General features: G+C 54.6%; 1 protein-coding gene across 6 annotated transcripts in view; it reads right to left on the bottom strand.

Moving 5' to 3' along the window:
• Positions 1-12,458, bottom strand: part of GAS7 (growth arrest specific 7) — a 207,304-nt gene that overhangs the window by 37,633 nt on the left and 157,213 nt on the right. For 4 of the 6 annotated variants that reach the window (XM_059668628.1, XM_059668633.1, XM_059668631.1 and 1 more), the window contains exon 4: positions 5,231-5,316. The exons of the other annotated variants lie outside the window; for them this stretch is intronic. In XM_059668628.1, the coding sequence (XP_059524611.1) occupies positions 5,231-5,316 (86 nt within the window). The remainder of the gene's footprint in view (positions 1-5,230; positions 5,317-12,458) is intronic. 6 annotated transcript variants of the gene reach the window in all.

The following is a 12,458-nucleotide window of genomic DNA, read 5'->3' as shown; positions in this document are numbered from 1 at the left end:
TGGCAAAGAACGAGGTACAGAATAGAACAAGTGTCAGTGAGTGGGGCGTGGAGTAAGCAAATGAGCTCTCAGCATTTCACCTCTTTTCTACCCCAAACACCACCTGTTGGAGAACAGGTCCTTTCGTCCATCCCCTTTCCCCTCGCCTGTGCCTTCCTGAGGGCAGGTTCAAGGAAAGCCAGAACCATGGAACGGTGGGTCAGAAAAGGCCTGGGCACTGGTGGGCAGGTCCCTTGCCCCCCTCACACCTGCTAAGGGGTCTGACAGGGTCCCACCACCACAGCCCCGGTAGCCAGGCAGGCAGGGGACAGGCTAGGAGGTGCTCTACAAAGGCCAGCAAGACTAAAGATCGGCCTTTGACACTTGGCCTGTGCAACCAGGTGGGCGGGCCCCAGGACCCAGTAGCCAGGCAGCCTACCCAGGGCTGCAGACTTGAAAACTTCCACTGGGTGGCGCCAGATCACCACCACTCATGCCCAGCCATGACGGTCTCCAGGGGCTGCGAGAAGGAGGGGCAGGCATCCTGGGGTTGCTGGACACCCAGCCATCAGTACTGCCCACCACAGGGCAGAGAGGGACACACTGCTAGTTTCCATGAAGATTGGGTCTGCCTCCCCCCGCCCCCCTCCCCAATTCTAATTTTCCTGATGAGCTTGTTCAAAGAGAGGCAGCTACCAAATAGCAGAAAAGAACACAGGGTGGGAGGGGGTTTGAGCGAGCTACTTGGTGCACCCCCACCCTCCATTGCAAATAGCCACGTGTTCACTTGCTCATTCATTCATCAAGTATTAAGTCGTAACTGTTATTAATGGTAACTGACAGCCTGGGGTGGTGAGTCACTACCACGCAGGCTGAGGAGAGCTGGATATACTCCGGGGATCACCGCGGTAGCACCCTCTGTAGGTGCCAAACCTTCGTGTCCTCTTCCCAGGCCTGGCCTCTAGCCCCCTGTGGATGCCAGCCCGCAGCCCACAAAGCCTCTCCTAGCCTCAGAGGACAATGCTCTAGTCCAGTGGTTCTCAACCTTCTGGCCCTTTAAATACAGTTCCTCATGTTGGGACCCAACCATAAAATTATTTTTGTTGCTACTTCATCACTGTCATGTTGCTACTGTTATGAATCGTAATGTAAATATCTGATATGCAGGATGGTCTTAGGCGACCCCTGTGAAAGGGTCGTTCGACCGCCAAGGGGGTCGCGACCCACAGGTTGAGAACCGCTGCTCTAGTCTATCTCGCAGCCTGGGAACCTGGGCACAGTGTGCGCTTGCCCCTCCATGCACTGCATGATTGCTCCTCACATCCTTGATGATACTTCCACTGTCAACTTCATCATCCCTAAGAACACACGCAACTCCCCATGTCTGACCAATGCAGCCTGCCCAGGCCTGGGTCACCGGGGCTCACCTTCCCTGCACCCCAATACCAGCACCCTAACTTCTTTTTTTAAAAAAATATATTTTATTGATTTTTTACAGAGAGGAAGGGAGAGAGATAGAGAGTTAGAAACATCGATCAGCTGCCTCCTGCTCACCTCCTACTGGGGATGTGCCCGCAACCAAGGTACATGCCCTTGACCGGAATTGAACCTGGGACCTTACAGTCCACAGGCCAACGCTCTATCCACTGAGCCAAACTGGTCAGAGCCTAACTTCTTCTTAAAGAAAAATAATGCTCATTCTATCTGCCTTCTATAAAAGTAAAATGTGTTCATTTCAGGAAACTTGGAAAACCACGGAAAGTATAAAGAAAATAAACCTCACCAAGACCGAGGCGTCCCAACCTCAGCGCCATTCATCCTTTCAAACCGGAATCATCTTTTCGTGACAAGGACTGTCCTGTGCATAGTGGGGTGGTTAGTAATACCCCTGACCCCTCCTAACTGGAAGCCAGCAGCACTCCGCCCCAGCTGTGACAACCACAATGTCCCCAAACCTTGCCAAATGTCCCGATGGGGAACCACAGTCTCAGGCAGATCGAACTACGATCCATGTCTGGTTTGGTTTTCCTCATTAGTTATCTCCCACATATAGATTTCCTCCGCAAATGAGACTGACTATATGCAGTGTGTGCTCTGCTTTTCCCACTCGATATTATGTCCCCAGCATTTCCCGAAGTCATTGTTTCCTCTGATAGAATGTGCTTTAGCGGCTGCAGGATGGCACGGGCAGGAGGGATGCCTGGTGCCACAACCGCATCCCTCCCGGGCCCTGGAGCTGGACAGTGACGGGGCCCAACGTTGCCGTGCTGCGCAGACTGCTGGAGCGAACGCTTAGCACATAAACCAGAACCCTGAGTCCATCCCAACAACAGACGCCGGGAGGGAGGTTCCTGGGTCAGAGGCCTGATGCTCGGGCGGCGGACGGCTTCTGAGAGGCTGTCATCGGGATGCATTTTGTGTTAAGTGGCTGAGCAACCACTCTGCGGTATTTCGGGGTGAGAGAGCCAGTCCTATTAGGGAGGGAAGAATGAGGGGCTTGCTTCCAGTGTTCTTCCTGAAGATGCCCAGGGCAGCCCAGCTTTTCCAGTGGCTCATCAGCCCCAGCAGGATTTAGGCTGTGTCTCCAGGACACCTGCCTCAGGCAGGTGGTAAATGAGCTTCATTTCAAACAGACAGAGGCTGCGCAGAAGGCCGCCTGGGGCTCAGCAGGAAGCAACATGACGTGTGCGATGAGCAGGGGAGTGGAGAGGACACACGTATGTGCGCCATCGCCGGTGCCTAGATCCTCGATGCCCAAGGTGTGTCCCGACCCGCAGCAGCAGCATCTGGTACCGGCTGAAAATGCAGAACCTCGGCCCCCTTCCTGGACCTCCTGAGGCATAATCTGCTTTATAACAACAAGCTCAGGTGTTTCTTGAGTCCATCCTATACAACAAAAGCCTAATATGCTAATTGTCTGGTCATCTGGTCGTCCATTCAACCAATCCAAGCGTAATATGCTAATGATATGCTCAGGCCGCTCAACTGCTCACTATGACGTGCACTGACCACCAAGGGGCAGACAGTTGACTGGTTGACCAGTTGTATGACGTGCATGGACCACCAGGAGCAGATGCTTCGACCAGTAGCTTGGCTTGCTGCTGGGGTCCGGCTGATCAGGACTGAGTGAGATGGGCTGGAGATGCCCTGGAGCCCTCCCACGGTCCCTCCCTGGCTGGCCAACCTCCCCGTCCCTACCTAGCCCCGATCGTGCACCCGTGGGGTCCCTCAGCCTGGCCTGCACCCTCTTGCAATCTGAGACCCCTTGGGAGATGTCAGAGAGCCATTTTTGGCCTGATCCCGCAGGCCAGGCTGAGGGACCCCACTGGTGCACAAATTCATGCACCAGGCCTCTAGTCTATATATGTATATAAAAAGCCAGCGACTAGAACACTGTAACAACCAGAACAACCAGTCACTATGACGCCCACTGTGGCCAGCAAACTGGCCAATCAGGGGGTGGGGCCAGCCAGTCAACCTCCTGCAGCTCTTCCCTCTGCCCAGCCCCACCACAGATCAGCCCCCCCACCCCACCCCATCAGGGGCAGGGCCAGCCAGCCAACTGCTTATGACCCCTTCCCCTGGCAGGTCCCCCTCCCAATGGGCTCCCACCACCCCGATCGGTCCGTGGCCCCTCCCACAAGTCAGCTCTGCCCCTGATCAGCCCCCCCACTCTGATCAAGGGCAGGGCCAGTGGCCAACCACCCATGGCCCCTCCCCAGGCCAATGGCCCTTGATTGGCCCGCCCCCCCCCCATCCTATTCGGGGACAGGGCCGGCTGGCCCACTACCCACACCCCTTCCCACGGCCAGTCCCACCCCTGATCAGCCCTCACCACCCCAATCGGTCCACGGCCCCTCCCTCCAGCCAGCTCTGTCCCCCATCGGGGTCCCCACACCAATCAGGGGTGGGGCTAGCTGGCCAACTTCCCACAGCCCCTCCCCCAGCTGCTGATCCCTGATCGGCACCCCCACACCCCATCTGGGGGCGGGGCTGGCAGACCCACTGCCCACAGCCCCTCCCCACGGCCAGCCCCACCCCCAATTGGCCCCCCCCACCCCAATCGGGGGTGGGACCTGCCGGCCAATCACCAGCCAACATCCCACTGTCTCCTCCTCCCGACAGGATTGGCCCCGATACGCCCCACTGGTGCACGAATTCGTGCACTGGGCGTCTAGTCCTAATATACGAAGCCTGAGCCCATGGGAATGCCCAGATTCATTCTCAGAGTTTTCACTGAACTGAACCTGAGCCCAGCACTCCACCTCCTAGGACAACGATTGAATTACGTTTCTGGAAATGAGAGCTATCACCTGCATTAAAGTAAGCGTCACATCTTAGCTGGCCGCAGTCACACCACCCGCCCCCAGGTGTTTCTTTCCATGATTGGCAGGTACTGCCCACTGTTGTTGATAACAAGCAGCTGTTGTCATCATCATCATCATCGTTATCACCACCTCCCTCGGGGCCTGGCCCTTTAATTCCTGGAAAGGTTGGATGGAGTTTGAGGCTTCATAGAGGACATCTAGATAATTTCTGAACAGACTAAGTAAATAAGACGAATCCTCAGTGCCTTCGACGCAGCTTAATGTGACTGGGAACCACAGGCTTGGCACCGAGGTCCGGTCTGACCACCAGTGACCATGGCCACCTGCAGGTGTCACTTATCCATCTGTGACCTCAGTGACCTCGCGGTGACCTCCCTGTGACCCCAGTGACCTCCCTGTGACACGGGAACTGTGCTGACACTGCCCTCATGCGGTCACACACGTGTTAACCAAGACAACGAATGCAAAGTCAGCCCGGGAATCTAAGTCACACTCCCATCCTTCCATCCCCGGGCTGTCCCCAGGCTAGATTAGCAAATGTCTACAACATCTTACAGAATTCCATCCTGGGACGTCTGGGGAAGGGAAGGTTGCAAAGGACAATGGCCGGGCCCGCTCCATATCCTTAAAGTCGTGAAAAATCCTCACTCGCTAACAGGAACCCAGGCAGCAAGATGGAACCACTGCCCAGCAACAGTTACAATCCCATCACCAAACCACCCCCAGCTCCCAGAACCAAAGGGCCCACGGCTGCCACTCTCCCCCAGCGTGGTAATCGGGGTGACCCAGCTGGACCAATGACTTCCTACTCAGGCGGAAGTGGGCTGTGTGCAGCCACCTTCACCCCGATGCACCCCTCTTACTGACACCTCCCTGGCCCTGCATCAATGCCTGCCCCTACCTGCCCTCACAGGACCCCTTACCTGGGGATCAGCGGCGGACTTTCGGACACTCATGTGGGCAGTCTCGGGAGGGTGTGCTGGGGTCCCTGATGCGTGGTATCCATTCACTGCGGGGAGAGAAACACGGCTCAGATGGGGCGCTGGCCACAGACTTCCTGCCCCTGCCGCCCCTTCTCCCGCCTCGGGGCCTGGCGCTGGGAGGGCTCGTCTCAGGCCCTCACCTGTATTCACAGAGCTGGAAAAGGGGTGCGAGCATCTCTCTAACCCCCAGCACCCAATGACTGAACTCGTGGCGGAACACGTTTCTTTTTGAGCCAGAGAGGAAGAGGAATGTGCTTGGAAGAGCTGAGGCCACGCCCACCCAATGGTCGTCTCTGGAAACACCATCGGCTGTGGTCACCAGTGCTGGGCAAGGGCCCTCTCTCTCTCTCTCTGGGGTCAGGAGGCCCCAACACCGTCCTGTAATTCCTCTCTGACAAACTTTGCTCTGAGAACCCCTCCATCCTCGCGGCCACAGTGCCATGTGAGGAGTGTGTTTCGTGGTTTCCATGACAACTGTTTTGCCAATTAATAGCCAGGTGATCTTGGCGTCCTTCTTAAGTTGCTTTTTCCAAGATTAAACACACACACACACACACACACACACACACACACTCACACACACACACACACACACACACACAAATCCAAGTCTCTAAAACTCTACCCCTATGACATTCACTCGTGCTCCCAATGTGAGCTAACAGACCGGCCCTTATGTGTGTGTGTGTGTGTGTGTGTGTATGTGTGTGTGTGTGTGTGTGTGTATGGGGGGATAATGGGGGGGTTGGTTCCCAGCATTTACCAGTTTCTGTGGTATAAATACCCCGCCATGGGGATTGGCAGCCCTAGCACCGCTGTGCAGCCCATGCAACCCCAGTTCCCACGGGTGGCACTGCTCTCACGGGCACCGTCCGGTGGCTCCTGCTCAGTGAGCCTCCGCTTCTGAAGCTATAAAATGGGGACAATGCTCCCCAGTCCCCAAACCTACTTTGCTGGTTTGAGTGAGACACCTGCAAAACGGACCTGTGAATTATAAAGGACTTCATGAAAAAAGGGGGTGGAGAGAGGGAGGTTTCCTGCTTAGTTCCTGAATCTAGTCGCCTTGCACCCCAAGACTGCACCATCACTGGGGACCAAGGCTTGGAGGGATTGCCACAGCACAGACCACGCAGGTCGGGCTGGAGGGACGCAGACTCCTGTCCGAATCACAGCTTGTCAAGGTCTCTGCAGTGTGGCGTGAAGCAAAACGGAGAATGACTGAACGTCGGGAACCCTGCTCATGTGCAGTGGCGGGGTGGGAGGCCAGCCATGGGGGTGAAGGCAACCCTGCGAGAACTTTCCTCATGCTGGGGTGCTCCCTCCTCCACGGCTTGCAGTGAAACAGAGCCACAATGAGCAGGTTCCCGGGGCTGCTCCCGACCTGCAAGGTGGGCCTGACACTGCAGGAGAAGGGGGGACACAGACACCCCGGGACAACAGGAAACTGGGCCCAGAGGCTCGGGAAGCAACGAGAAATAAATGAACCCCATGTGGACAGCCACACTCCCCTCAGGCAGCTGGTCAACTGCTGGTACCACTCAGGAGTCCCCCAGCTAAGGGGGGGCGGAGCAGGATTCCAAGAGCTTCAGAGAATGTCGGGGACCGTCTACTCAGATAGGCATAAGCTGTGCCCCAAGGGCATTAGACTGATGTTAAATATGACGAAACGGAAGGCATGACCTTTGGGAAGGTTTACTGGTCAGGCAACACAGCACTGAAATGGAAAAACACAAATGCTGGAGAAGCCAGATAACAGCAGGAAACTCAGCACCGGCTCTCAGCCCAGGACCTGGGGGACAGAGGCGCGGATGTGGAAAAGCTCGGTAACTTAATTTAAAAGGCTGATTGAACTGGATGTATGAAACATAATACCCTACAAACAAAGTTGATATCTGTGCCAAGAAGCCATGGAACGTTAAAAAAAAAAGTTGCGCATATTTAAATAAAGGATCGAAAAATTGCAAGAGGCGTACATAACACAAGCCACATTCTTTGAGCAGAAAGTAATAAAAGTAGATATTAATAACAAAAGAACAAATATACAAGTTCCCGTCCCCCCAATTCCCAAATGCTTAGAAAGGTGAGAAAATGCCCTGTTAAATAATCTGAGGCCAAAGAGGAATTTAAAACAATAAGTTCACAATATTTAGAAGATAATGAGGAAGAACGTATCGGAAGGGACAAAGCCTGAATTATATTTGGAGGAACATCTATAGCTTTCATTACCTCATTACCAAAGCCAAGGACAAATAAAAATAAATGAACTGAACATTCGATTTAAAAATTTAGAAAAAAATCAAAAGCCATGGAAATAAAGCAAAGGGAAGCACGAGAGAGAGATAGAAACACAGCAGCAGGAATTCCTGAGCTGGGAGGCAGGATGGCACTAAGGACCCCGCTGGTCCTCTCTGTGTGTTGGGGGGAGGGGCAGGGGTCACAACAATGGAAAAAGCAGATCAGCGTGTGTAAATGAGAGGGAGAGACCCCAAGTGCCTGGAATGGAGGATTAGAAAGAAAACAAGCACAACCAACATAGCAGATACTTTCTTTAATGCAATAGCATTTGATTTATAATTCTACTAGAGGCTCGGTGCACGAAAATTCGTGCACTAGGGAAGGCGGGGTCCCTCAGCCTGGCCTGCATCCTCTCCCAGTCCGGGACCCCTCGGGGGATGTCCACCTGCTGGCTTAGGCTCACTCTCCAGGGGATCGGGCCTAAGCTGGCAGTCAGACATCCCTTTGGCAGCCAGGGACCCCTTGGGGGATGTCCAACTGATGGTTCCAGGGGGAGCAGGCCTAAGCCGCAGTCAGACATCCTTTGCGCTGCCGAGGAGGTGGGAGAGCCTCCCGCCATTGCGGCTGGGCTCACAGCCATCAGCCCAGCTTGTGGCTGAATGGAGCTCCCCCTATGGGAGTGCACTGACCACCAGGGGGCAACTCCTGTGTTAAGCATCTGCCCCCTGGTGGTCAGTGCGTGTCATAGCAACCGGTCATTCCTGCTCATTCCACTGTTAGGGTCAATTTGCATATTACCCTTTTATTATATAGAATACTAATAAATACAAAGCCTTCCATAAGGTTTAAATGATCCAAATGGTTTCAAAGAACACTAGAAATGCCAAAATGAGTAAAATCTTTGAAAAGTGGCCTCCCTCCAAAGGCACTGGGCCTGGATGGTTGCATGGGCAAATTCCTTCAAACGCTCAAGCACAGACTGCACCACCGTATAGAAACATGTGGTCAGTTTCCCAGTTCATCACACAATGCCAACATCACCTGATCCTAAAATCTACCAATGGCAACAACAACCAGAACCACATTCAGTCTGACGATGACTACGGAGTCTGAAGTTCTTACCTGAGCAGGCCTTGGTTTCCAGTCAGTCACCACCTCTGAGGGGATGGGATCCCTGTAAACTAAGGTTGTCCCCAAGTTCTTGAGGGCAGAGGCTGCCCTCCTGACCTCTATGTACTCCCTTCACAGCACCCTCACCCCACGGCTCTCTCCCCCTGCTTCCAGGTCCCCAGGCTCCCAGCTGGCTGCTCACGGCACCCAGGAGTTGTCTGACGCAGAGCATTCAGCCCCTAATCCATTCTCTTGTTCTCACTTCAGTTCTGGTCTGTCAGCTGTTGGCTAATTACTGCTCATGTCAAAACAATTACTGGGAAAGAAAAAACAATTTTCCATTCAACCACTTGTCTGCATACAGCAGCTCCCCTCAGACACTGTGTCCCGCTGCACTGCTCTGTTGGTTCCGGCACATGAGGAAAGTGACAGCAGAGATCTGAACCGCATGGCCCACCCTCCGCACCCTGCATTGGGGTTCCCAGTCCTCCAGGCTCCCCCACTTACCAAGGGTTTACATACAAAACTCATGAGCCCAGAGGTGGGTGCTTCTGAGGCCTCCAGCTTCGGGGCGGGGTGGGGGGGGACGGGACGGAGAAGTTAAATACAAATTGATCAAGGACCACGATCACTCATAACCATAAGGAACATAATTTAGTTTGGGGATGCAAGTAAAAACGTAACATGCCAAATGAGCTGTTTTTAAGATAAGAAGAGGGAACGAAAAGCTCGATCTAGTAACTGTAGTAACTTCAGATACAAATATAAACACCCACAAGCACGCACTTCTTCCCTCTCTGTGAGCAGTTGCACAGACAGGCCAAGAGGGGGCCTGGGAGACGCAGGAGGCGGACTGATACTCCGTATGTAGAAAGGAGGAGGAGGCATTTGGGCTGGGGAGGAGGGAAGTGGTTAGAAACGGAAAAGAAACACAGAAAGCTCAAAGACACACAGCGACAGAGAAGAGCCTGCAACTTCTGCTGCCTGAATCCACAGTGCAACAGCTCCATCCTGAGCCCCACCGTCCAGGTTCCTGCTCCCTAAAGAGCCCCAAAGAGTAGATGCCCTTTTCCAAACAAGGTGTCACCCCCGGGCACCCCCTCTTTCCCCTAGGTCTGGCCCAATCTCCCTTCTCTCCGAATCAACACAGGCACTTCTTTCCTCAAGGCTGTGACTCCTGTGTGCACAGGGCCTTGTTCCTGAATCTGTCCCCTCCACCCTCCCTCCACCCCACAGTCAACCCAGTGGAATGCCACGTTTCCCGGAGGTACCACATGGCACCGGTTCTGCAGGGTGCGTATTATGACAAGAAGTGAAGGGAAAGGTCCATGGAGTTTGGACAAGTGCCCCCACCGTTCAGATTTCAATTGGTTTGCTCACAGTAGGCCTTTACAAATCCACAGATGTACTCTGTGACTCTCAAACAAGGCCTCAGTTAGCAGTATTCCTACACTTAGAGGGACGCAGCCCCTGTGTTGGGCAGAATCCCGTGGAACCCACTTTGGGAACCACGGCGGTGGCTGCTGCAGGCAGGTTTTGAATCCTGGCACACACGGTAGCCAGTGTTGTGCTCAGCACCCCTGAAGGCACAGTCCCTGCCCCCCACTCCCCAACCGCCACCCACCGCCACCACACCCAGTAAGGCCTTGGAAGTTGCTCTTCCAGCATCACGCTCACCTCCTTAGGTGCACGCAGCGTCTGCCCCGGTCTGTCTAGAGGAGCAGTTTTACAACCATAGCCTCTGGTTTGGAAATATCTGTCCTCACAGTCTCCCCTGGTTGTCTAAGATGCAAACGGTGTTCCTCACAATGGAACTCACAGTACACGTGTCCAGTGGTTGTGAATGGTGAAAGCCTGGGGCTTCCTCCAGGCCATCGAAGATGAAGCAGGCCCTGGGAAGGCCCCCTGGGGCCCTGGTGATGGGGACACTGTTGCTAAAGGGACATGCAAGCCCCTTCCAACGGGGGTGCCATGGCCTCCCCTGAGCCAGTGGTGCCGTCTGGCCGAGGGCCTGCGATGTGCTGATTCTGCAATGAGTGAAGGTCGGCTTGGCTCCCTTTGGCTCCCTGCAGAGAGGCACGCATTCAGGCTTCTTCCGCTAGAGAAGCAAGTGTGGTGCGGGCGGGCGGGACCCTGGGCTCTGAAGCCCCTTCCCAGGGGCCTCTGCTCAGGAGAAGCAGCCCCTCCTGGTGGCGCCCAGGATCCCAGGCAGGCCAGGGGGGCCTCAGTGGAACCCCGCTTTGACCTGGCTTCCGGGGATGCAGCAGGAGGCTGTTTTCCTGGGACGATCCCTCTGTGGCTCAAGCCTGAACCCAGGTTTCCTGAAAACCCCGCCCCCCAAGGGAAACTCAGCAAAAGACAGATTTCCTCCAACTTTAAAATCGCACACAAATTCACGTTCAATGCACATCCCAGGCTCAGAAGCTCCGAAGGGAATTCACGCTCCACACCTGCCCGGTCTGACAAGGCAGCCACCGGCCACAGGTGGCTAACTTAAATTCTAAATCATTTAAACAAACAAACAAACAAACAAACTAAATGCAATGTGGTATCCAGAACTGGATCCTAGCCCAGAAAAAGGACGATATTGGGAATCTTGGGGAAATCAAATAAAATCTAGTTTCATTAATGGTGATGTACAATGCTTGTTTCTTAGTTTTGACAAATGTGCCACGGTTATGTAGGATGTCAACATTAGGGGAAACTGAGTCAAGGTACACAGAATCCTCTGTACTGTCTTTACAATGTTCCTGTGCATTTAAAATGATTCCAAAATAAAAAAGGCATTCAATGAAGTTACACGACATTGAAAATGCAGCCACATTTCCAGCACCCACTGACCGCCGTGGCCGTGGCCATGGCTACCACAGCGTACAGCGCAGGTGCAAACGCTTCCATCGTGGTGAGAGCCCTGCTGGACAGACAGCTCCACAGGGTCACTCCGACCCGGTGACTCACACACGGAACTCCCACAACCTCACGCCACTCACAGGTCCTTCCCTCGGCCGGCTACTGTTCCCCTCTCTGTAATCCCTGCTTCCACACTGCACACTAAACCAGCCCAAGGATGACTTAGTACTTGCAGTGGTTGCCTAATCGTGCCTTGGGTTTTCCGTTTGGGTTTCATCTTGACTTCCGTGGACCTCCCAGAGGGCCTGGCATCAACTGTCCCCGGCAAGGTCCTGAGCATGCAAGTCTGTGAAGAAGGAAGCCAGTGGGGCAGTCCCCGGCCCAGCACCCACATCCGAAGAGCGGAATCCACCTGGTGGGGGCTGGGCCCGTGCCCCGCCCTCTCCCCAGCTGATCACCCCACAAACCTGCACTGAGCGGAAAGCAGCCCCGTCTGGAGGTGGTCCTCTCGGAGGCTCACGGAGCTACAACTCACAAGTAAAACCGAGCCCACGGCCTGCTTCACCCCCTCGCCACCCCCCCCCCCGGCACCCCGAGTCCATGCAGGGGGCCGCCTCAGCCTGGGTTAACCTGTGGTTCCCTCTGACATTCTTCCCGACCTGATTTTCCATGCTCTTCGTCAGCAGTGTCCATACTGCACGTCCGTGGTCAGTAAATGTGGCTGGGCTCCCCACACTGCCCTCACCACTGCCCACCGCCCTTGCACAAAAGTACCCCAACCCCCATCACGGCTAACCCAGAGCTGTCTTCACAGAGCCCTGGCGGCCTGGCTGCTCCCAGGAGGCGGAGAAGGCAAGGTGTCTCCGCTGAATTTTGCTGGAATCCCCACCCTGACCATTATGCTCAGAAGGAAATCCCAACAGCTTCCTCTCTCTGTCTTGAGAAGCCCAGCAGGCCCCGCTGACCGACTGCC

Source organism: Myotis daubentonii, chromosome 16 (genome assembly GCF_963259705.1).
Source record: "Myotis daubentonii chromosome 16, mMyoDau2.1, whole genome shotgun sequence".
NCBI lineage: Eukaryota > Metazoa > Chordata > Mammalia > Chiroptera > Vespertilionidae > Myotis > Myotis daubentonii.
Note: the sequence above shows the minus strand (reverse complement) of the source record. Positions and strands in the feature narration are given on the sequence as shown.